This window comes from Geotrypetes seraphini, chromosome 4 (assembly GCF_902459505.1).
Source record: "Geotrypetes seraphini chromosome 4, aGeoSer1.1, whole genome shotgun sequence".
Classification (NCBI taxonomy): Eukaryota; Metazoa; Chordata; class Amphibia; order Gymnophiona; family Dermophiidae; genus Geotrypetes; species Geotrypetes seraphini.
The window spans coordinates 35,695,147-35,719,788 of NC_047087.1; the positions used below are offsets into that span (position 1 = coordinate 35,695,147).

Consider the following 24,642-nt stretch of genomic DNA (forward strand, 5'->3'; position numbering starts at 1 on the left):
GCGCTAAGATGCACTAGTGCGCCTTAGTAAAGGGACCCCTGATCTTTCTAAGCCTACTTATAAGTGACTATAAAAAAGCTCTATCAATCTAGAAAATTTGAAAAACCAACTCGCTACAAAGTCTTATAAGAAGTAAAAATAGTCTCATCCTTCTATGAAACTTTAAACAGATCTATTTTCCCCAGCAAATATCGGTATTAGTAAAGTTTGGGGAAAAGATCTAAAAATTCCAATTGATAACCTTGCTCAGTCACATTTTAGGAATAAAGTTAATATTTTATTTTATATCCTGTCTTCCCAGGAGAACTCAGAACAGGTTATAAGTTTGCATACATATTAAAGTGTATTTATACAAGGTGATGGCAAACATTGCATAGCTTAGACCTACTCTATCTGCGAGTCTAACTCAATATTTATTTCTCATGCTTCACTGTGTTTTCTGGATTCCGTTAACAAAACAGAAAGCAGGTATTGCTGATTCCAATAAATATTGGCACTCAAGGGGCAGATTTTATACACGGCGTCCTGATTTTAGGCAGCGGTAGACGTCCTACTGCTGTCTAACCAGCCACACGTTAAAAAAAAAAAACATCGAGGCAGGCGTCTGTTATGGGTGCAAGGAGACAAGTTGGGACACTTAGGCGCACTCAAGGCAGGGAATGGGCGTGGTTTCACCTGGAAGTGGCCTTGGGCGAGCTTAAGCGGCCCTAGGCATCTCCCTAGGGCTGCAATAGACGCCTGAAATGTAAGCCAGAAAAATGCTGGCCCACATTTCAAATAGACGCGGCCGTCAATACTAGCAATGGTCAGCTAACCTCAAAGACACTCTTGTCTTTGAGGTTAACTGATCATTGCTAGTATCAGCTTAATGAACTAAGTCATTTTTTGAACAGGATTACACAGAAGATATATGGACTCCTGAGGAAGGCAGAGTTTACCAAAACACAGACTGTGTCGGGTCCAGTTTTACAACTCTCTTTTGTGTACTGTTCCAGTTGGATATATTTTTATATGCTTTGTTATTTGATTTTTGAACAGAAGTTTAGTTGGATATTTATGTTTTTTTTTAATATGATTTTTAATTAAACAATTTTCCTGGATCATCCTTATACTGTTGTATGGACTGCCACTTTTTTTGTTTTGTGGTCGACATACCCCTTTTTTGTGTATTTATATTCAGCACATACTCAGTTGCAAATCATTCCAGTGTTAACAGCTTTTTAAACAATGTTCTGTTTGCAGACTGGACATGAGCACACCGGCATGAACAGACTAACAGATGCCTTGTACATGGTGAAATTCAAAGTGAGTTACTCTTCACTGCCTTCTGCTTTTGGTACAAGTTTAAAAGCACTTTATTTGTCCTTTCAAAAGGGACTCCATATTAGTGTAAGATAGGTCCTGGTGCAGATCCTGATTCTATAACATGGGACCTCTCATATAAAGAATTTACTGGTTTGGGACCAGGGTCTGGACTTACAATAAGATTGTCTTTAAATATGGCAAAGTTTTGGATGTTTTAGGGTGACTATCCAGGCCCTGATGCACGAAAGGTTTTCTTGCAAGTAAGACTGTTTTTTAAACCAATCTTACTTGTAAGGAAACTCCCCAGCCGATGCTCAAAAGAGTTCTCCATGGCTGCTACCGATCGTTGGTAGCAGCCTCTGAGAATCCTATACTAATACATTACAAGGAGCTCATTAGTATTCTAATGAGCACTCCATGTAATGCACAGCAGGGAAACGCACTGTTTCCTGTGCAAACTTCACCAACATTGTCTGAGCTGTTGTAGTCTTACTTTCCTGTGAGTCCCTGAAAGCTGATTAGCTCAGGCACTGACAGGAAAGTAAAGCTATGATAGCTAACCCTGCCTGTAATGGCCCCAACAACCATTAAAAAAAAAAAAAAAAAACATCCCTCCCTCCCACTGATCACCTCCCATTCTTGCACCCCTCCTGCCGAGTCCCCTGGTGCCACCCCTCTAGCTCCCATACTTTTTTTCAAAATCAGTAGGAGGGTTGCCCACTCCCTCCTGCCTCAACTGCCACTGCTCAAACCATCCCCCGACACCCCCCCTCCCCCGTGCCTTCTAATGAACACCATCAGGAGGGATGCCCACTGCCTTGGCTGCCACTGTCCAGACCCCCTGCCACTTCCCTTCTGATGAAGACTGGCAGAATGAATGACCACTTCCTCCTGCCATGGCTACCACTGCCTGGACCCCCACCCCCGACACTTCCCCTGTACCTTCTGTTGAAGACTGGCAGGAGGGATGCTCACTCCTTGCTGCCGGCAGGTCTGCCTTTTCAAAATGGCAGGTCTTCCCCTTCCTGGTACATCCTGGGATGCACTGGGAGGGGCCTATGGCCCTGATTGGCTCAGGCACCTAAAGCCCTTCCCATGGGGTTCTGTGCTATTGGAGCTTTATGCATCTGGGCCCCAGTGATTTTTGCATGTTCAAAAATGTTTGCACTGTAAAACTGCCATTTACAGTTTATTTTTAATGGCATCATGGTGACATAGACTTTTGTCTGGGGAGCAATGTTGGAGACCTTATCCCAAGCTCCCCTCAAAGCCGCAAACAATTGCTGAACTCAAGGAAGAGCTGCAGATGGTCTGGGACAGCCTGCCGCAGGGACTAATCAACAAGGCTGTTAAGAACTTCCCAAAGTGACTGAAGGCCTGTATTAAAGCTGGGGATGGACACTTTGAGCATTCACAGTGCCTGCATAATTCTGACACCTGCGTTGAAATGATGTTATTTTACTGTGTTTTAGCTGTAACACTTTTAATGCACAAAAATCGAAAGGCAGTAACACTAAAATGTCAGTAATATCAACATAGCTGAAGAGAATTAAATGTTTTTTAATAGTAACATGTAAGTTTGATGACTAAATAAGTACATAAAATTTCTAATTGAAAATCAAAGTGGTTGCTGAGGAAATGGGAAAAAAACTCTAGGGGATTACTTTTTTTTTTTTTACCTCACCCTAGAGAAGATAATAGCCATGTCTTGTCTATAACCCACCCATGAATACAACCCAGTTGCAATTATGTGCTATAGTACTTAAGTGCTCTTTGGCAGCATGGCTGATAGACAAACATGAAGCCCTCATAGACACAGGCAGAGTGTAGTATAAATCAAAAAGAAAAACTTATTGAACCAGAAATTAAAATAGCACAGTCTGTTCCTGTCAAACATGAGCATCAATTATTTCCTCATCTCTTAACAGTTCTGTCTTGTCAGACTTCCTTAGCACAGATCAAGTTACTCAGGCCCGAATGCACTAAACTCTCCGATTGTCTAACGATCATCGCTAAACCAGTGTGACAACATAATTTGTTGACCCAATGTACACAATGGCTTACCTTGTGCTTTTCCATGCGTTCGTACATTCTCTGACTCTGCCAAGCAAACAACCTCATTAGTATTAAAATGAGGTCATTAATATTAAAACGAGCCCTCCGATCAATGCTCATAACATTGCAAGGCATGCCTTAAATGTAGCGACATCTGCTAAGGGCCCAAGATTACCAACAGGTCTGTCATATTTTTGGTTTTTTTTTTTTGATGGACACAGATTTTTGTGCATGTGTATTACACATGCACAATATGTGCCTCATTAAAAAAAGCTTTGCTGGCCCCCCTAATGAAGGCCCCCCCCCCCCCCGATGACACCCTGGAACAAAAATAGAGGCAGAAGAGATGCCTACTGGGAGGGGCCTATGTTCCTGATTTGCTCAGGCACCTAAGGCCGCTCCCCCTGGGAGGAACCATATGTGCTTGTGTGAATCCGGTGTATCCTGGGGAGGGGCCTAAGGCCTTGATTGGCTCAGGCACCTATGGCCCCTCCCAAGTTGGATGGTTGGGCTGAGAACTTTTCAGCACTCCCTTGTATGTAATAAAAGTGAGCCATGTATAGGCCAATCAAGCCATTGTGACATAACTGATGAGGTTGGCTCTTATTGGTGGAATGAGACATTATGACATCACAATCTCAGCTCTAGTAACCAGAGACTAAAACTCTTCACACTACGAGGGCATGCTGAAAAATTCTTAGTCCAACCAAGAAGAGAATGACGTGAATATGGTTCAATCAATGATCTGAAACAATGTCAAAACATAGAATTTTGTTTCTGTAAATTAGCACTTAGCAAAATAACATTCTTTTCAGCTACAGTGACAAAATAACGCTCAGAATTTAGGAAGTTGATTGGTTGGACTGAGAACTTTTCAGCACCCCCTTGTAGGTACTCACAAAGCTTGAGTTTGTTAGGCAGAATAAGAATCTGCATCCCATTGATACTTTTTACAGTAGAACAATAGTACTTGAGCCTCATGTTCATGAGTAGAACCCATTGTTATGAAAAGTAGCTATAGGATGCAGATGAGTTCCTTACCTCATCAGCATTACATTGCAAGCAGTTTTCTGCATGTTATTACAGCCAGGAAATATGTACATTCCCAGCCATGGCATCAGGTGAAAAATTTAAAAGCAGACCAATTTCACGACTGCCGGACATAATGGGCCCTCAGAGCCCAAACCAGAGAACCATTGGAATCCATAGATTATATCTGATCCCTGCTAGTGTACTGTACCTTACCTCCCAGAGGGACATCAAGCCCCTGGTGGTCTAGCAACACCCTAACACTGCCTTCCCCATCCCAAGTTGAGAAATAAATATTAGAGGAACTCTCTCCTTTCTCCCGCCTCAGCTGAAGCCCTGTCCCTTGAAACGCACAAAGACTGAGGACCAGACTCATCCACCCCACTACCCAGGGACCGAGTCTCATTAAAGAGGTGTGTCGAACACTGGATAGGAGCAATCCCTGCTGTCTGCTGCTATCAAAATAACTCTCACACAACAAATAGGCAAACGAATTGTAGAATGCCTTGAATGAGCAATTACGTTAATGTAAGCCTAGAGATGTTCTTAAGAAATGATTAAAAACATATTTGTGTCGGCATTTATGTGAATCATGAGGTTGTTTTATTTATAGGATCCGTTTGTAATAATAAGTGATGTGTTAGATGTTTCTACTTTGTATGTTGCTTGTACACTGCTTTGGTTTAAAGCAGTATATAAAATTTTAATTAATTAAATCAATCAATCAATCAATAATCTAGAAGATCCAGAAAAGCAAAAAAACAGAACACACTGGTATCATAAAACTGTATAAGATCTATTCACTGCACATAAATAAAAGCATGAAATACTCTCTATCAGGGGACTTTCGATCCAAATCTTGAGGGTCTTTTAATCCAGTCACTGCTGTATAAAATGGGGCATTATATTCTTCCCTAAGCTTTGAAAAATAGCTATACATCTAAAGTTATAGTTATTTTTTTGTGACACAGACTTAGCAAAAGCATTTTTTTGTGGAATTGCTTTGCTTACTTTGGCATTAATGAGCTGCTTTGCTTGAATTTACCTTGCAGTAACCCATTAACATTAGATTCATATAAATATTTGTACAAAGCAAATTTTATGCAGGCATATATTACTGCGCCCTAGTCTTTGGAATTTTTGACTCAACTCAGCTACCCCTTCCCTTCATTTCATATCTGAACATGCTACTTGCATAATTTGCCTTGACATCTAGGCATCTCAGACTTTTCTTGATCCACTCCAATTTGGATTTTACCTTCATTTCATTGAGATGGTCCTTTCCACATCCCAAAGTTTCCAATTACCTCTTCTTTGCTAAAGCCAAATTCCATTACTTATCCTTCTCAACCTCTCTTCAGTCTTCAATACTGCTGTTGATCATCGCTTACTCTTAGATAGCCTAATTCTTATTTGATTTGTATGGTTCGGCTTTTTTGATTCTCTTTTCCCTATTCCTTTCTACTTCTGTTGTTTTCTGCTCTTTGTCCATCTGTCTTCAATGTTTATTGACTATATTTAATGTAATTCCCCATTTTTAGCCTGTTTAACCACAAAGTTCCAATCGGTTTACAATTAAAATATGTAGCATCTAATATTTTCTTATAACAAAGTATGCCATCAACAGGTAATATACATTTACAGTACCATTAACATCAATCTTAATCAATCAGGGTACCTTTGAAATGACCTTATCTTTAATGTCTTTCTAAATAACCCTATGTTGGATATGTTTCTAATTTAATTGGGTAGAACATTCCATAGCTGTGCAGCTCTACCCAGAAGCATTTTCTTTCTAGAGGAAAATAATCTACAATCTTTGATGGATGGTATCGTTAAATGCAATTCTCCTGAAGCAGAGATTGTCTATGCTGTGTACACACTGTACAGCTATATGTCTGTCTCATAGTGGTATAGCAGTACAGTGAGGGTAGACATTAAAATTAATAAGGAATGATATGCTACTGGATATTTTATGGCTGTAAGCTGAAATGTGTCATTGTTAATAAGAACAGAAATAACTGGACAGATTGGATGACCAGTTGGACTTTTGTTGTTTTTTTGTTTTTTTTTTGCAGTCATCTGTTATTTTATGTAGGACCTGTGAAGCGTTCAGATCTGATTTGTAATTGTATTTTAGGGAACTAAAGCCCAGTTTGACAACTTTAATCCAAAATGCCTCCTGCCCTCTAAACAAGATTATTGGACATATCCTGGCTCCCTGACGACACCTCCTCTAAATGAAAGCGTTCTATGGATAATGCTGAAAGACCCCGTTTATGTTTCTGAGAAGCAGGTAAAATAACGTCCCGTCATTTCCATATTGTCAACATTCCTGTCACAAATCTACCTCATGAATTTATACAGAAGCATGGGCTATATTTATTCCAGCTCTTCCCTTTGTGGCACAGTGATTAGAGCTACAGCCTTAGCACCCTGAGGCTGTGGGTTCAAATACCATGCTGCTCCTTGTAACCCTGGGCAAGTCATTTAGGCCCAAATTCTGTAACCGGTGCCTAATGTTAGGCACCTATTATGGAGGCGCCCATCTAGATAGGCGCCTATCTAAATTGAATAACAAGCTCAATTAAGCTTTTTAATCAGCAACAATTGAAACTTAGGCGCCTAACAAGAAAGAGCGATTCTGTAACAAGGTGCCTCTAAAAATTTAGGCGGCCTTCAAAAAAAATAGGCTCTATGCATGTTAGGCGTGGGCGTGGCTTTGGCTTAGGCAACTTGTTACAGAATCGCTGCTCTTAAGTGTGCTTAAGTGCTCGCCTGGGCTCCTAACTTTTAACTGTGCCTAGAGCTGGCCTATTTATTGGGCACCTCCAAAATAGGTGCCCAAATAGATGCCGCTCAGCGCGATTCATTAAACAGCACCCAATTTTACTTGAATTGTGCCGAACGGTGCCTATATAGGTGCCTAACATTTGGGCGCTTCTTTAGAATTTGCCCTTTAATTCCCCATTTGCCCCAGGTACAATGTGAGCCCACCGGGACAGATAAGGAAAAATGCATGAGTGCCTGAATGCAAACCACGTGAGACTATAAGTGGTATATAAATACTACAATTAATAAATACTAATCCCCCAGCAGTTGATGTGCTTAACCCAACCCTCCCTTGTCATTTACATTGCCTCCCACCCAGTCATGCAGATACACAGACTATCCTATCCCCTCTGTGCCCCTCCAATTATACACTTCTCCCTCAATATTCACGGGGGTTAGGGGCAGAGCCGGCCCACAAATATTTTTAAAAATGCGATTAATATTCGGGCCGGTTCTGACCCCCCCCCACCTTCCCCCGGAATCCCGGACCTTACCTTAAGCCCTCTGAGACTCCTCGGAACTGTACCTGGTGGTCTAGCGGGTTTTTGGGGCAGGAGCGATCTTCTTATGCTCCTGCCCCATGCAGATCACTCATAGGAAATGGCTGCTGTGAGTTCCCGTCGTAGTCATAGCCCAAAATATTAAAATCGATTAAAAAAAAAAATTACAAATAACCGAATCTGCGGATACTGAAACCGCAGATTCAGAGGGAGAAGTATAACTCCTCCCAGTGGCATAGCGAGGGTAGGAGGTGCCCGGGGTGATGGCACCCCTGTGCCCTTCTCTCCGCCACCCTGCTCCTTCCTTGCCAACCCTTCTAACCTGCGCCCTTCTCTTCGCTTCCCGCTCCTTCCCTGCCCCCACGCCACACTCATGGCCTCCCTTCCCATCCCTGCACCTCTTTAAATCTTCCCCATCTCCGGCCTGCTACTCACGCTGGCTTTGCTTCTGACATCACTTCCTGGCCCCGCGACCCAGAAGTAATTTCAGAGGGAGCCAGGCTGGTGCGAGCATCAGGCTAGAGTAGTTGCTCACGCTGTCATAGATTTTAAAGAGGAATGGGGGAGGCAGGGAAGGGAGGGTGCTAGCCTGGCATGTGTGGGGCGGAGAGGTGTCGGCACCCCCCACCAAGATGGCACCCAGGACGGTCCACCCCCCTGCCTCCCCTACTATGCCACTACCTCCTCCACTCACTCATGTATGCACATTGACTGTCTTATCTCATCCCTTCCATGCCATTCACACCTCCACTCTCTAGCTCATGAGTACACACAAGCTGACCTATTCTTACTGACTCTGCCATTCATATTTCCCTTGTTGCCCACATCACTGCCCTCATCTATTACAAAGACATAACTGTCCTATTTAAACTCATCTCTATCACTTGTACCTCCCCCTTCCCAACCACATTGCTTCCATGTATTTACAGATATAGGAACTATTCTAACATCCCAATACCCCATCATTTCAATAGACACATCTTCTTGCATTCCTCAGTGTGCCTATTTGGATATCGGCTTTGGAATTTGGGTTTTGTGCTGTGGTGTGGTGCTGGTATTGTATTCAAGCTGTAAAGTATGATTTCACCTTTGAACTGTGGCAGATAATAATATTAAGAAAAATACAATAAATGGGCGTATCAATTGGGTGAGCCAATGGGCATGTCATTGGGTTTGCCAATGGGTGTGTCATTGGATGTGCCAATGTCGTGTCAATTGGGTGTGCCAATGGGCGTGTCATTAGGTGTGCCAATGTCGTGTCAATTGGGTGTGCCAATGGGCGTGTCATTGGGTGTGCCGATGTCATGTCAATTGAGTGTGCCAAATGATATGCGTAGTTTGTGATACTCTATAAACTATGCATGAAACTGGCAATATTCAAATATAGGCTAAAAACCCACTTTTTTGAGGTTGCTTTTAACTCCTAACTTCCACTCACTTGTAAAGTACCCATGTCTGTTCTATCATTCCCTCTGTGAGAAATTCCCTAGCCCTTATTTGTCCAGTTTGTCTGTTTTAATTAGATTGTAAGCTCTATTGAGCAGGGATTGTCTCTTACATGTTTAATGTACAGCACTGCGTACTGAATACATCTAGCAGTACTATAGAAATGATAAATAGTAAGCCCTGTTCACACTCCACCCTAGCAATTAGGTACTATGGCACTGAGACGCTATCTTACAGAATAGCTCCTGATGCAAATAGATGCCTTACTGTCAATAGGGAAAATGCTTGAAGTACCTGTATGTAAACTGCTTTGAATGTGGGGTAACACTGCAAAAAGGCGGTATATGTTCCAATCCCCTCCCCTCCCTTTGATTTGCATAAATGGTGCTTACCTTTAGGCATCACATTATAGGAGTTCCCCATTAGTGTTCAAATGTAACTGATGGGCTTCAAAAACCATTAACGATTAAGCAACCCTGTTCAAACAGCTTGCATTAGTGGATGCTTCTGTACCGAATAATGACGCTTGCTGCCTTATCCTCACGTTAATCATTATGTGGCATTGTAGCCTTGAGAAGGTAACTACGGTAGGTGCAGTTTATAGCCCTGGAGGAGGATTTTATTAGAGCCCATTGAAATCCTTAGGAAAGCTGATAGCAAGGACTTTGTTTTGATTGTGTGCAGTGTTCTAGTAAGGGCAACGGGCTAAGAATAAGGGAAACCAAAGTTCAAATGTTATCCCCCCGCAACCCTCACCGGTACTTTTCACAACTTTGGGCAAGTCACACAAGGGGCCCTTTTACTACAGTGCAGTAAAATCTGGGCTTAACGCATTTTAATGTGGGACTTTCCTGTACACTAAGCCCAAATTTAATGTGACACTTTTTTAGGGCCTTTTGCATAGAAACATGATGGAAGATAAAGGCCAAATGACCCATCCAGTCTGCCCACCCGCAGTAACCATTATCTCTTCCCTCTCTCTAAGAGATCCCGCGTGCTATCGCACGCTTTCTTGAATTCAGTTTCTGTCTCCACCACTTTCTCCGGGAGACTATTCCATACATCTACCACCCTTTCTGTAAAAAGTATTTCCTTAGATTACTCCTGAGCCTATCACCTCTCAACTTCATCCTATGCCCTCTCATTCCAGAACTTCCTTTCAAATGAAAGAGACCCGATTCATGCGTATTTACGCACGTAGATATTTAAACGTCTCTATCATATCTCCTCTTTCCTGCCTTTCCTCCAAAGTATACAGATTGAGATCTTTGTTTCTTTGCAGGTCATGTGCTAATATTCCAGTTTGTGCATGGGACCAAAGTGCTCAGCATTAAGGCCCAAATTCTGTAACCAACACCTAAAGTTAGGCACCTATTTCGGAGGCGCCTATCTAAATTGAATAACAAGCTCAATTAAGCTTTTTAATCAGCACTGATTGAAACCTAGGCACCTATCAAGAAAGCGCGATTCTGTAACAAGGCACGTCTACAAATTTAGGCAGCCTTTAAAAAATAGGTGCTATGCAAGTTAGGCATGGGCGTGGCTATGTGTTAGGCGCCTTCTTACAGAATCACAGCTCTTAAGAGTGCTTAAGCGCTCGCATGGGCGCCTAACTTTTAGTTGTGCCTAGAGCCGGCCTATTTAATGGCGCCTCCAAAATAGGTGCCGCTCAATGTGATTCACTAAACAGCACCCAATTTTACTTGAATCGTGCTGAACAGTGCCTATATAGGTGCCTAACTTTTGGGCGCTTCTTATAGAATTTGCCCTTAAGTCTTCATTATCAATTCACTGCATGTGCAGGGTTGCCAGATTTCCTCATAAAATAAAGAGAACACCCGCCCCCCATTCTGCCTCAGCCCTTCCCCATTTTGGCTCCAGCTCCGCTCTATTCCGCCCCCCAGCCAAACCTCCCATCTCCTTCCCTGATGTCTGGAGGGCCTCTGCGCATGCGCGGATGTCGATGTGATGACATCACTCACATGCATATGCGCGTAGATGTCTGCTCAGGTGCAGAGGGGCCTCCAGATGCAGCCCTGAAGTCTGGGGCTTCCAAAACCCAAACAAACTGCCAGATTTTGGAAATCCCTCTGGGCACCCGAACAGTCCGCTAAAAAAGAGGACATGTCTGGGTTTTTCCAGACATGTGGTAAACCTATGCCAATATTCCTCCTCAGGCGATCAATTGGCTGACTACATTATTAAATTACGCTTTGGAAACAGGATTTTTCTCGCATGATATGGGTATAATAAGTCTTACTCCCCTTCTGAAAAAATCAGATCTCGATCCAACTGTTACCTCCCACTATAGACCGATTGCTAATACACTTCCCCCTCCCCATTCGCGGTTTCTGCACTCGCGATTTCACATAATCGCGATTTTTTTCTGGGGAGGGGGAAAATAAAAAAACACATATTTTTGATCTCTCTGCTGCCTTCCCGGCCTTACCTGGTGGTCTAGCGGGCTTTCGGGGCAGGAGCAATCTTCCTACGCTCCTGCCCTGTGCAGATCGCCATGAGGAAATGGCTGTAGGGAGTTCCCGTCGTAGCCAGCAGAGTAACAGTTCCTCTTAACTGTATCCTGTTTGTCTGTCTTGTATGTTTAGACTATAAGCTCTTTCAAGCAGGGACTGTCTTCTTTGTGACTCTCTACAGCGCTGCGTACGTCTGGTAGCACTATAGAAATAATTCATAGTAGTAGTAATAGTGTGAAGAGTTTCAGTCTTTGGGAAGCAGAGCTGAGATTGTGATGTCATACTGCCTCATTCCACCAATAAGAGCCAACCTCATCAGTGATGTCACAATGGCTTGATTGTCCTGTACTCCCCTCTGCCCTCCAACCTAGCCAGCAGATTAACCATTCCCCTTAACTGTATCCATGACATCCTATTTGTCTGTCTTGTCTGTTTAGACTGTAAGCGCTTTCGAGCAGGGACTGTCTTTGTGACTCTGTACAGTACTGTGTACATCTGGTAGCGATAAAGAAATAATTAATAATAATAATAATAATAATAACTTTATTCTTATATACCGCCAACAATCTTGCGACTTCTAGGCGGTTTTTAAGAGTAGTAATAGGAGTAGATATGGGGGTTCTATTTTATAAGGCTGGATTCAGTAAATGACGCTCAAAAGTCAGCGCCAGAAAAAAAATTGGCACTAAGAGCTATTCTATACAAGCCACTCCAGACTGAGCTCCCTTTATAGAATAGCATATAGCACCAATTCCTGTGCCAAATTTAGGTCCCAGGACTTGCGCCTGCTGAAATCTCGCCAACCCTGCTGCTGTCAGATACCTATACCCACTATAACCTCCCCAACCCTGAAATGTCCTGTCTAAATTAGATTGTAAGCTCTTCTGAGCAGGAACTGTCTGTTAAAATGTACAGCTCTGCATAAGCCTTTCAGTACTATAGAAGTAATAAATAGTAGTAGTAGTAGTAATTCCAGGTGCCCAATTTGGATGCACATCCTTGGTATTCAATAACACCGTGTGCTAATTTTTGGAATGCCCTGACCTGCCTATGCCCCTCCAATGGCCTTGTCCCTTTTTGGGTTGTGTGCTATGGAATTTGGGTGCCATGTCATAGAACAGCATGGAGCCACATGCACGCTCAAATCCTAATTGGTGCCAATTAACATCAATAATTGATTTAATGACCAATTATGGCTGCCAATTGGCTTGTTAACCAATTAAGATGTGTGTTCTTCTCAGGACTGTGCCCATATTTTGGTACGCAGACTTGAGTGACCCTTATGGAATCCAGGAGATAACGTGCAATGGTTTAATTGTATTTCATCACTTTAGTTTAGATCATTTGCTTTGAATTATGAACACTAGTGCAAAGTAGTATGTTTAAGAATATTTGTATGTATTTACAGATGTTGAAATTCCGAAAGACCCTGTTTTGTAACTGTGAGGAGGAAGATGGAAGGATTCGAATGGTGAACAATTTTCGACCTCCTCAGCCTCTAAAAGGAAGAACAGTCCAAGCTTCCTTTAAGTCTTAAGAGTAAACAGGCAGAAAAAGTGTTTCCAACTCAGCACTGGACAAACAAACATTGATTCTATAGGTGTTTGTACTGAGTACCTAACCCAAGCAGCCATCTTGTTGACCTTTCTCTAACAATTTGTAAAGAAGTCCCATTTTAATTATTCAGCGATATTAGGCAAATCACAGAATATCAAGGGCTCTCAATATACTTCATGTGCTTTACTGATATTACCAAAAGTATTTAGGGATTTTTTAAAATTCTGAAACTGAAAAAGCTTGGCAGGTATCCTTCTAGTACACAAAGCAGTATAAAAGGAAAGATTAGATAAGCTACTTAAAAGTAGCCCATGGTTTATGAAAAATTCAGAATTTGTTCTTAACAAGGTTGAATTTATTGCATAATCGCCTCTGGGCTCATAAGATTGGGGAATGTTTACCTGCACATTGGAGCTCTGGAGAACTATAATAGGAGTTCAGAAGAATGAAAGTACTAAACTGAATTAAACTAGAGGTCATAATGAAATTATTGCAATTATTTAGAATTTTACATATGACTCGTATTATGCTTCATTTTGTGATTGCATAGAAAATGCAGGGACAGATGGATAATAAGTACCGGTATCTTAATAATGATAACAATAAATATATAGGAAAAGCACCTTTAGAGACTTGCTAATCAATCTATGAATGTCATTGACTGTTCAATGATCTATTATGTGAAAAAAAAACCCAAACCCTAACCCAATATTATGACTTTTAAACATGCTTTAATCAGTGATCAAAAAGATCTTATTATGAATCAAATGAGCTGCAGAATTAAAAAACTTAATTGTGACTCTGGCCTAGATTAGGTTCTAGAAAGTTCTGGAACTTCTTAACAGGCACAGTTACACCAAGGGCTTTATTGACCTAAATTCATGATTTATAAAAAATTTTTTTGGGGGAAGGGGGAAGTTAAGTAGATTCAGTGAAGCAAAATAATTGCACCCTATGTTAAGTTACCGATTTGAGTGTCATGCTCAAAATTGTAAAGCAATTTAACCCATTTTGTGTAGCTTTTTACATTGGCCCCTGGTCGGAATCACATAATTTGTTTTCAGCTTCATTATAGTATGCATAGCCCTCATTATGCATTTCCTTTCCTGACCTCCCCAACATCTGAAACTGGGCAGAAGAAGCCATCTGTTAGCTTGAATAAAAGCAAGTAGCCAAAAATCACTGGCCTATACATTATTCGCCACACTGCCTCGTTTAAATATGCTCCAAAGCACTTACATAGGCCAACTCAATAGAATTCAATGGTGAATAAAGAAAACTTGCAGGAAATAAAGAAATTGTTCATTCCTCATGAAACATTTTGTTTTGTTGGAAGGACATGAAAGAAATTGTTTTGATAAAGGCCAAAAATCTATTGCTACTGTGTAGAACTCACCTTGACCTTGGATATGGAAGAGGTGGTCATCAAATGTAAAATCCAAATCTATATCAGAACTGGGTGGAAGGCTCGCATGGGTGCTATATTATCTAATTCACATTGTAAGCTTTGCCTTTCCCTCCCCGCCTTACCCGCAGAACAACCCTTTATAAGCTACGCTTTCTTGCTCTTTACTGGACCAAAACTTCAGTCTCCACATTACTCCTCCTAGGATAGGATGACCTCGCAATTCATATATAATGATTTATTTTTATTACACCATGGACTACAAACTTCTGATTAATAATTAAAAAAAGAACTGAATAGAACACATATGAGATGGCAGTACCCATCTTATTTCTAAATAAAATGTACATTTTTGCAAACATAGTTTAATTTTTGGATCTTATTTACTGTCTCTCCTAGTATTCACTACCTGTTAGTTGTGTTCCCCTTCTAGGGGGATTGTGCGGCCCAGTGGTTAGAGCTACAGTCTCAGTACCTTGAGGTCAAGGGTTGCAAATGGTTGCAAATTCCATGCCGCTCCTGGGCAAGTCACTTAATCCAAGTGATAAGAACAAAAAAAAACTGTGGATGAGGATGTTCTGAAAGATGATTTATTTGTCACTCTTCACAATAAAGCAAGTAGAAATATAGATATGATAGTCCACATGCAGTAGGATTAACACATGTGGACTATCATATCTATATTTATATTTGCTTTATTGTGAAGAGTGACAAATAAATCATCTTTCAGAACATCCTCATCCACAGTTTTTTTGTAATCGCTTGGATTGTTCTCACTGTGGAATATTGGGTCTTCCTTTTTTGTTGATTTTTGCAAGTCACTTAATCAAGTTTATTAAGTTTTTATATACCGCCTATCAAGATTATCTAAGCGGTTTTACAATCAGGTGCTCAAGTATTTTCCCTATCTGTCCCGGCGGGCTCACAATCTATCTAGCATACCTGGGGCTATGGAGGATTAAGTGACTTGCCCAGGGTCACAAGGAGTAGCGCGGGCTTTGAACCCACAACCCCAGGGTGCTGAGGCTGTAGCTCTAACCACTGCGCCACACGCTCCTTTATACAGTATGTACTCCAGGCTAGGAAGAGGTTACACTAAATCAAGTTAGATAGTGGCTGGGTGCTGTGTTATACATAATCAAAAAAAGCTATTGTACAAGAAAATATTGACACCACATCTAAACTATAAATTGAACAAAGAAAACCTCCATCTGAGCCTGTTGGTTCTTTTATTGAGTACAGGTAACACATTAACTAGATTATGTTGTGTAGCGTCAGCTTTGGCATTACTAAGATCCCTTCCCTAAAGCTTATATCGTAAAACTTTCATCAGCACTAGAGAATGACACGGGGACAAATTTTTCCCTGTCCCCGTGGGAACTCATGTTCCCGTCCCCGCGAGTTCTTTTCCTGCCCCTGCTCCATTCTTGCAAGCTCCATCCTCATCTGTGTTCGAGGCTTGTGCGGTTGAGATAGAGCTTACAAGAATGGGGCAGGGACAGCGACAAAAGTCACGGGGACGGGAAAATTGAGTTCCTGCAGGGACAGGGAAAATTTGTCCCCGTGTCATTCTCTAATCAGCACCTTGTATACAACCAGTTCATGGTAACAACAATGCATAAGAACTTCAGTTATTATGTTTTTAAACTTTTTCCATGTTCCTCTACTGCCTACTCCCTCCCCCACCTTTATCCCAACACCACGCCACCTATCCCTTTTGATTAAGACTCATTTCATTATAAATGCACTATGTAGATATGTCATTAAAGACTTTGATTTATGACATATGGATAACATACCTCAGTAAAGAGGGCTAAATATAAAACATTCATTAGCTTTGAAAATGTATCATATTTGGGCAGATATTTTGTTGTTTTGTTAGGAAAACAAAGGGTGATTGCTGAAAATAATAATAATAATAATAATAATAATTTTATTCTTATATACCGCCATACCCGGAGAGTTCTAGGCGGTTTACATCAGTTACAGTAGTATCTGCGTTGACACGTAGATTTACAAACAGTTTGAACAATTTTAAACAATTTATCAGATAGAAACAAATGTTAAAGCGGGGTTTACAGCATTTTATCATGTAAAGACAATTTATCCGATATAAATAGTTTATCGGATATAAGCAGTGTTAATCGAACTTAACAGAGGATGACTGGCGGAGGGGAGATAGGGGAGAGGGGAGCAATTAAGGGGAGGAGAAGAGCGGGGGTGGGTGGGGGGCGTGTAGTAATGTAAGCCGGGGGGGGGGGGGTTGTTAGGGGTCTTGTTTGCCGAATAGGTAGGTTTTGAGTGATTTTCTGAAGCCGAGGTAAGTGGGGGCCTCGCGTATCATTTGTGCAAGCCATGGGTTGAGCTTAGCTGCTTGGAAGGCGAAGGTTTTGTCTAGGAATCTTTTAAGGTGGCAGAGTTTTAGAGACGGGAAGGCGAACAACTGAATTCTACGGGATTTCTTGTTTGTGTTGTAGAGGCTAAAGTGAGAATTGATGGCCTGATGTCATTTATATTCATCAAATAATGAGAAACAAGGCTGTACGGTTTTTCTCTCCAGTGATTTCTTTTTACCTCTATAGTTTCCAGTGCTGCTTTGTTGTTTTACTTTTGTAATTCAGTCTAATTCTATTCAGTGCAATATCTGGTGGGAGGCGCATTGCCTCCCGGATTCTATAAAGGTCACCCAAACTTGGGCGCGGATCCCAGCCCAAATTTATTAGTTAATGAGCTCCAACAATTTAATTATTGAAACTAACAAGCACTACATTGGCACTTTTTATGAATGAGATGCCGATCTGGCTATTCTGTAACAATGAGCGCCTAAACTGGATTGGCGTAACTCAAAAGGGAGTACAGGCGGGACAGGGGCATTCACAAAAAGATGTGTACAGTGTTACAGAATAGTGAGGATCCACGCCCAGCTTGCCAACCAGGATTAATATCAAGTTTCAGCTGGCATAAATTCTCATATTCATTGCTTATCCCGAAGTGCCCTTTATAGAATAACACTGAGCACCAAATTGTATCGGTGCTGAATTTTCCATGCCATTTATAGAATCTGGTCCCGAATGTATAGAAGATTCTCTACTGCAGGTTTATTTTAGTTATATACTTGTAGAAGCAGACCACTGTTGTGTACCTTTTGATCATCTTAGCAAAAGAAATACATTGGAAGAACAAAGAAACTTGTAATATAGATCCCCAAATTAGGGAATTTAGCAAGCTGAATGGCAGATAAATACATTTGTACTAATTTACTAGCTTATGAACTTTACCCTCCTCATTTGGGGGTCCTTTGGGTAAATCAGACCTTTTATGGACCCCCAAGTTTATATTACTCTGGCCTCCCAGCCTTGTTATAAATAGAGAGCATTTCTTTATGTAGGAAAAAGGTTGCTAGTTGACTCGGTAGCAGTACAGATAACTCAGGCTGGTGATTCTGGATGGCAGAGAAGTCTACAATATTGTTCAGTTCTGATGGGGTGAAGGGCCTCCGGGGGTGTGGTCCTGATGCTGAATTGTAATGGATATGGGCCTTTCCAGTGAGGTTCTAGTGGACACTTGCGCTGATGTACCTTTCGTATACTATACCTAGTTTCCTGGTTGTTGGGGTCACGCCTTCTTTGGTTCTTTGGGATGAAATATGAATGCAAGATGTTGCCAATGTTGAGCAAAGATTCTGCAAAAGCTCAGAACAATAGATTTGTTAAAATATACCCATAAGGTAAGTTGCCTTCAATCTTGTCATTGGCATATAAATACTCCACAGAGAATTTTGGACCTTTTTGAGATATGGAGCAAGTTCTCTGTTGAGTTTTTTTTAAATGCTAGTGATAGGATTGAAGGCAGCTAGAAGTTTCTGTATTTATGCTGCTACTTAAGTTTTGAGGCATTTTTCTCCACATTTGTGACTGCTAGATACTCTGTAAGTTCCTTCCACTGCCTGGCTTAGTAAAATATTAAATACAGCTGTGGTAATTGACGTTAGAGCCATATTGTATGCGATTAAACTGGGCTATTTCGGTATGCTGATAAACAGACTTATTCAATTAACCGATATGCATATAAGCAGGCAGTCTGTTGTTGGATTTGTTTCTTGTGGTGCTATGCGATTAGTTGGGCTATACAATTAAGCGGTACGTGATTAAGAGGTCTACTGTACTTGTAAAGTTCTTAAAATACAGTCTTGCAGTTATGTGAGTACACCACCTTGTGGCCTATTTGCATTACAACTTCAGATACAGTTAAAGACTTAGGACAAGCACTCTTATTTATTTATTTTTAAAGAAATCTTATTGCACAGTTTTAAGACAAAATTGCTTCCTCTCAATATTCTCTCCCCCTTTAAGAAATCACTGAGGGGCCCTTTTACTAAAGCTGCATTGAGCAGCTAATTTCTGTGCCGTAGACCTTAGCGTGGAGCTACATTAACAGCTACTGTATGTTAAAAATCAGTCGGCATAATACAACTTCCCCCCCCCAAAAAAAAAGACCCAGCAACAACAAAAAAAATCTAAGCTAGCTGCTTAATATGGGTAGGGCAATCATTCAAAAAATTGGCAAACAACTGATATCAAAATATCAATTAAAATATATATAACATGCTGAATACATGTTGCATCACACTTGGGGATTCTTAGAACACCACCCTGATAGACTAAATCGTGTAAATTTTTTAATTGCAATGTTATACTTTAACTCATTCATAATGTATAACACAATTTTATATTTTTATTTTTTATACTATTTCTATTATATTTGCTTCATCTCTTTATATGTATAATTTCATCTTATTTTCACAATGTTTGGTTCTCATAAAGTATAATTGACTAAAACTTAGCTTTGCAATGTTGTTGCACCGGTTCCCACCAAAGCATTTCAGATCTTCATCAGGACGGGGTAAGTGCTGCAACTATAAGAAATACAATATATTAACAAAACTGTAATACATAAGAATTGCTGCTGCTGAGTCAGACCAGGGGTCCATCATGCCCAGCACTCTGCTCATGCGGCAGCCCTCTGGTCAAAGATCAGTGCCCTAACTGAGGCTAGCCCTACTAGCGCACATTCTTGTTCAGCAGGAACTTGTCTAACTTTGTCTTGAATCCCTGGAGGGTGTTTTTCCCTATGACAGACTCCGGAAGAGCGTTCCAGTTTTCCACCACTCTCTGGATGAAGAACTTCCTTATGTTCGTGCGGAATCTATCTCCTTTCAACTTTAGAGAATACCCTCTCGTTCTCCCTACCCTGGAGAGGGTAAACAACCTGTCCTTGTCTACTAAGTCTATCCCCTTCAGTACCTTGAATGTTTCGATCATGTCCCCTCTCAATCTCCTCTGTTCGAGGAAGAGGCCCAGTTTCTTTAATCTTTCGCTGTACGGCAGCTCCTCCAACCCCTTAACCATCTTGGTCGCTCTTCACTGGACCTTTTCGAGTAGTACCATGTCTTCTTCATGTATGGCGGCCAGTGCTGTACACAGTACTCCAGGTGGGGGTGCACCATGGCCCAGTACAGCGGCATGATAACCTTCTCCAATCTGTTTGTGATCCCCTTCTTTATCATTCCTAGCATTCTGTTCGCCCTTTTCGCCGCCGCTGCATCAGTTCAATCACTTCACTTTTCAAACAAACTTTTCAAAAATTCACATGATTTGGTGGAATCAGTGAGGAGTGCCGTCACACATTAGTCTATCAGGGTGGCATTCTGAGAATCCCCAAGGGTGATTTAACATGTATTCAGCATGATATACTGTACATACTTTAATTGACACCTCAAGAGGTAATGTTAATTGCAGCCATGCTACTGGCAGTCCTCCACTGTGACTACTGCCCTCATTGCCAGCTCCTTCCTGATCCCCCCCCTGCCACTTGCCCCGCCATCTGATCCCCCAAGCAGAAATCCCAACATCCAACTCTACAGCAGAAACACCAATATCAGACCTCTCACCCAACATCAGACCACCTCTTAGCAGAACTAGACTCTCCCTTTATCCTCTCAAATTCTTCCTAGAACAAACCCTAAGGGATTCTGTGATAGCCTAGTAGTCCCCATTCATGCCCATCTCATCTGGTTCTGGGTTTCAAAATGGCACTGATGACCACTAATGGTAATCTCATATTATTAGTGGTCATTGTATCATACAAGGGCTATTGCTCCTTATATGAAAAAGGAATAGGGACTTGTATACTGCCTTTTTTGTTGGCTTTGGCATTCAAAGCTGACATTCAAAGTAGTGGGCTCTGGGTCACATGCAGTGCTAGATCTAGACTTGGTGAAGCCCTAAACCAGTGGTCTTCACTAATTTTTAAGCAAGGGCCACTTTGGGTCTTAAAAGACTGAAGGAAAGCTGACAAATATCTTTTTAGTTGGAGCCATGACACCAATAACGCAGAACACAAATAAACTCTATGCAAATACAGGACACAAACTAAAAGCCCCAATTTACACAAACAAAACCATAAGACACCAGACTCTGCATGCAGTACAACACCAGAGAAATATAGTAGACTCTCTATTAACCGGAATTCAAGCAACCAGAACTCTCAAACAATCAGCAAAAAAAAATCTAAGAAATACTGTAATACTTTAAATAAAAATGGAAATAAAATCAATTTCTGGTGGAAATTTATGTGTAAACTTGGCGTGCCACACCCGAGTACCGAGCATGCTTTGCCTACCACATGTCTGGTAGTTTGGAACAGTTTATGGTATGGCATACTATGGGGTATAGTATTAGTTAAGCCTATTTTTAATAGTAATTCAAAAGCAACCAGAAACTACATTTATCTGGCATCTATCAATCCCCCTGGGTACCGGTTAACTGAGACTACTGTAGAAACAAATACATTTCCTTCTGAACAGTGCAAAATATAGACAGCAGAAATAAATTCTCAAAACTGACATATTTCAATCACTAAATAGAAAATAAAGTCATTTTTCCTACCTTTGGTGATTTTATTTTTTTAATAATCTTTTCCCAGTCTCTGGTTGCACTTCCGACTGTCTGTGCTCTTAACTCTTGTTTCCAGGGCCTTCTTATCCATTTGCTGTTTTTCTTTCCTTCTTCTCTTTCTGCCCAATATCCATCTTTATTTAACTTAGGCTGTATGGTTTCCTCGGGATAGCTCATCCACAACTCAATATAAATATGCACATATGTTCTTTTCACAATGCATGTTCAATATTTATCCCTACTACTACAAACTAATTGCTGGCAACAATTAAGCCTATTAATCAATTAAGTTAGGTGCCTACATTAATTAGGTGTGCCGTTGTAAGCATGTAACTTTAGATGTACTATATAGAATTCTATATATGGCGCTTTGAGTTGCATGCACAAATTTGGGTGTGGATCCAATTTGCATGCACAACTTAATTGAATAAATTGTAGTAACAATCAATTATTAGCACTAATCAGCAATAATTAGAATTTAAGTGCACATCTTTTTAGGCATATTCCATAAAGAGGTGCATGCAAATTCTAGTGTGTGGGGGGAGGGGCATGCATAGGCTGTGGGTGTTCCAACAATCTGTGTGCACTGGTACAAAATATGCCTGATCCCCGCCTAACTTAGACGCAGGGAATTACATCTAGTTGGTGTGAATCCTCATGCCTAAAACTTTACCGCAGATCTTGGCAATAGGCATATTTTATAAATGGCGCCCAACTCGGTGCCATTTGTCTGGGTTTTGAAAAGCTTCCTCGAAATTGCATCAGGCAGGACATTCATGCATGCGCGGATGCCACGCATCGCCTCTGTGCACGCACGAATGCCCTCCTGCCCGACGAGAGCAGGCAGGGGGGGGCGGGATTGGGGATGGGATGGGTGGAACTGGGTGGGTTGGGGGGGGCGGGTCTGGGGGGGTCCGGATTTTACTAAAGTAAAATCTGGTAACCTTAGTTGGCATGCAGTAGAAACCTCTACTGCAGCTTTGTAAAAGCCAGTGTAACCCTTCATGATGAATAACTTTTGGACTATAATGTATCTTAAATAGAAAACTATCGTTAGATAGATTTTTCCCATAAAAAATAATTTTATTTTAAAAATTCAATTTAAATTAAAAAAATCAGATTATAAAAAAAAAAAATTATTGATTTTTATCCACCCTGATTGTGAGCCCACTAGGGACACAGAAAGTATTTGCATACGATCTGTACAGCACTATATACTTCTAATAGCACTATAGAATTAGTAGCAGTAGCAGCAGCCACCCCACAAACCTCTATTATCTGTCCCTTTACACATGTAGCCAGCTAAATCTTCTTCCCTTTGCTATGGACTCCAAAGCCATTGTGGATTCAGGGAGCCACACAATTCAGTGTCCAAGAAGTTCCAGTTTGAGAATACAGCAGCGTTTAAAAATACCTATGTATACAGTGCAAGAAAATCCCAGGAGCCAGTAAGTCATTTCTAGTTGTCATGGTGATCTGGTGCCTGGAATTGGTCTTACTGAACAACATAGAAATTATCCAAAGCTGACAGATAGCAAAATCTTTGAATAAGTCTTACACTGAGCCATTCTAAGTTATCAGAGCCTATATAGAATTCAGTATCATAGAAATATGGGTACAGCTGCCTTTTTCCAGTGTGGGTCAGTCTTCCAATACACATTACAGAATATAAAGATTGCTTAAAGTTTTTTTTGCTGAAAAACTCTTCAGGTGCTCCCTGCAAACAAAAAAGTCTGCTGTTTTGGGATTGTCATTAGAGAATGACACGGTGACAAAATTCATCACCGTTCCCATCCCCGCGGATAACCGCGGGAAATAATCCCATGTCATTTTCTAGTGTCTATTTCAATCTCAGTCCTTCTACACCAGCATTCTTCAAAGCAAAGCTTGCGGGGCAGTGGTTGTGGCCATTCATACTCTGATTCTTATGTGAGCCATTGTGACATCACTGATGTGATTGGCTCTTAGGCACTGGTGGAATGAGGCAATATGACATCACAATATCTGCTCTGGATACCAGAGACTGTCATTCTGTAGTGTCTGTTTCAACCTCAGTCCTTCTACACCAGCATTCTTCAACGCAAAGCTTGCGGGTCAGTGGTTGTGGCCATTCATACTCTGATTCTTCCCTCTCTCCTTAAAGAATGACATGAAGATGGTTTCCCGCGGTTATCCGCGGGGACGGGGACGGTGATGAATTTTGTCACCGTGTCATTCTCTAATTGTCATTTCAATTAGAACTGGCCTGTGCTGGGCAATCCACCAAAAGAGTAGTAATGACTCTGCACCAAACCAACTCCACCTAGCAGGTGCCGTGTGGCATAAGCTCCGAAGCCCTTTAAATCCCTATGGGCTTCGAGGCGGAAGCTGCTAGCATGGCTTTGTAAAAGGGAGAGACAAGTTGGGTACCAAAAAAAAAGAGAGAGCAGAGAAGACCAGACCTTCAAGCCCCCCCCAAAATGCTTTATTAACAACCATATGAAGTAGAACATGAAATCAGATCCAACATGGTCTGTGATTCAGCTACAGAGCCTATATCAGGAGTCCTAAAAAATAACAAAAAGTACAAAAAAAAATAAATAGAACAAATGAATGATAAATATATATACTGCATATTAAAAAAAAATAAATAAGGAATAAGGAGCCAAAATAAAAGAAATATACATTAGAATAACACAATGAGAGGAACAAGAAATGTGTACAAATTTCAACATAAAAGATCCAGATACAACCCTTATTGCAAAATGGACTGTTTACATAGATTTTTATTACATTTACCCCCTCTTCTACAAAGCCACGCTAGCTGCTGCAACGCGGCAACAGCCCCGAAGCCCTTTAAATCTCTATGGGCTTCGGGGCTGTTGCTGCACAGCAGCTGCTAGCGCAGCTTTGTAGAAGAGGGGGTTAAAATCTATCAGAAACATACCTCAAAGGAATCCGTTCAACAGATGGCCAGAGTATAAAATGGAGCCTAAAAAATAAATATAGGAAGTGCTCATGATGAAACAACACCAAAATAACTTAAAACATCTTCAAGGTGATGAGACAGGAATACAGACCAAAACAACTTATAAATAAAGTAC

At 41.1% G+C, this 24,642-nt stretch overlaps 1 protein-coding gene across 4 annotated transcripts in view; it reads left to right on the forward strand.

Annotated features, from left to right (window-relative positions):
- CA7 (carbonic anhydrase 7) overlaps positions 1-14,942 on the forward strand; it is a 52,099-nt gene extending 37,157 nt beyond the window's left edge. For 3 of the 4 annotated variants that reach the window (XM_033942643.1, XM_033942645.1, XM_033942644.1), the window contains 3 exons: positions 1,243-1,305; positions 6,530-6,685; positions 13,050-14,942. In XM_033942643.1, the coding sequence (XP_033798534.1) occupies positions 1,243-1,305; positions 6,530-6,685; positions 13,050-13,178 (348 nt within the window). In that variant the 3' untranslated portion in view covers positions 13,179-14,942. The remainder of the gene's footprint in view (positions 1-1,242; positions 1,306-6,529; positions 6,686-13,049) is intronic. The other variant, XM_033942646.1, reaches the window with a different exon arrangement.
- Positions 14,943-24,642: the final 9,700 nt, after the last annotated feature.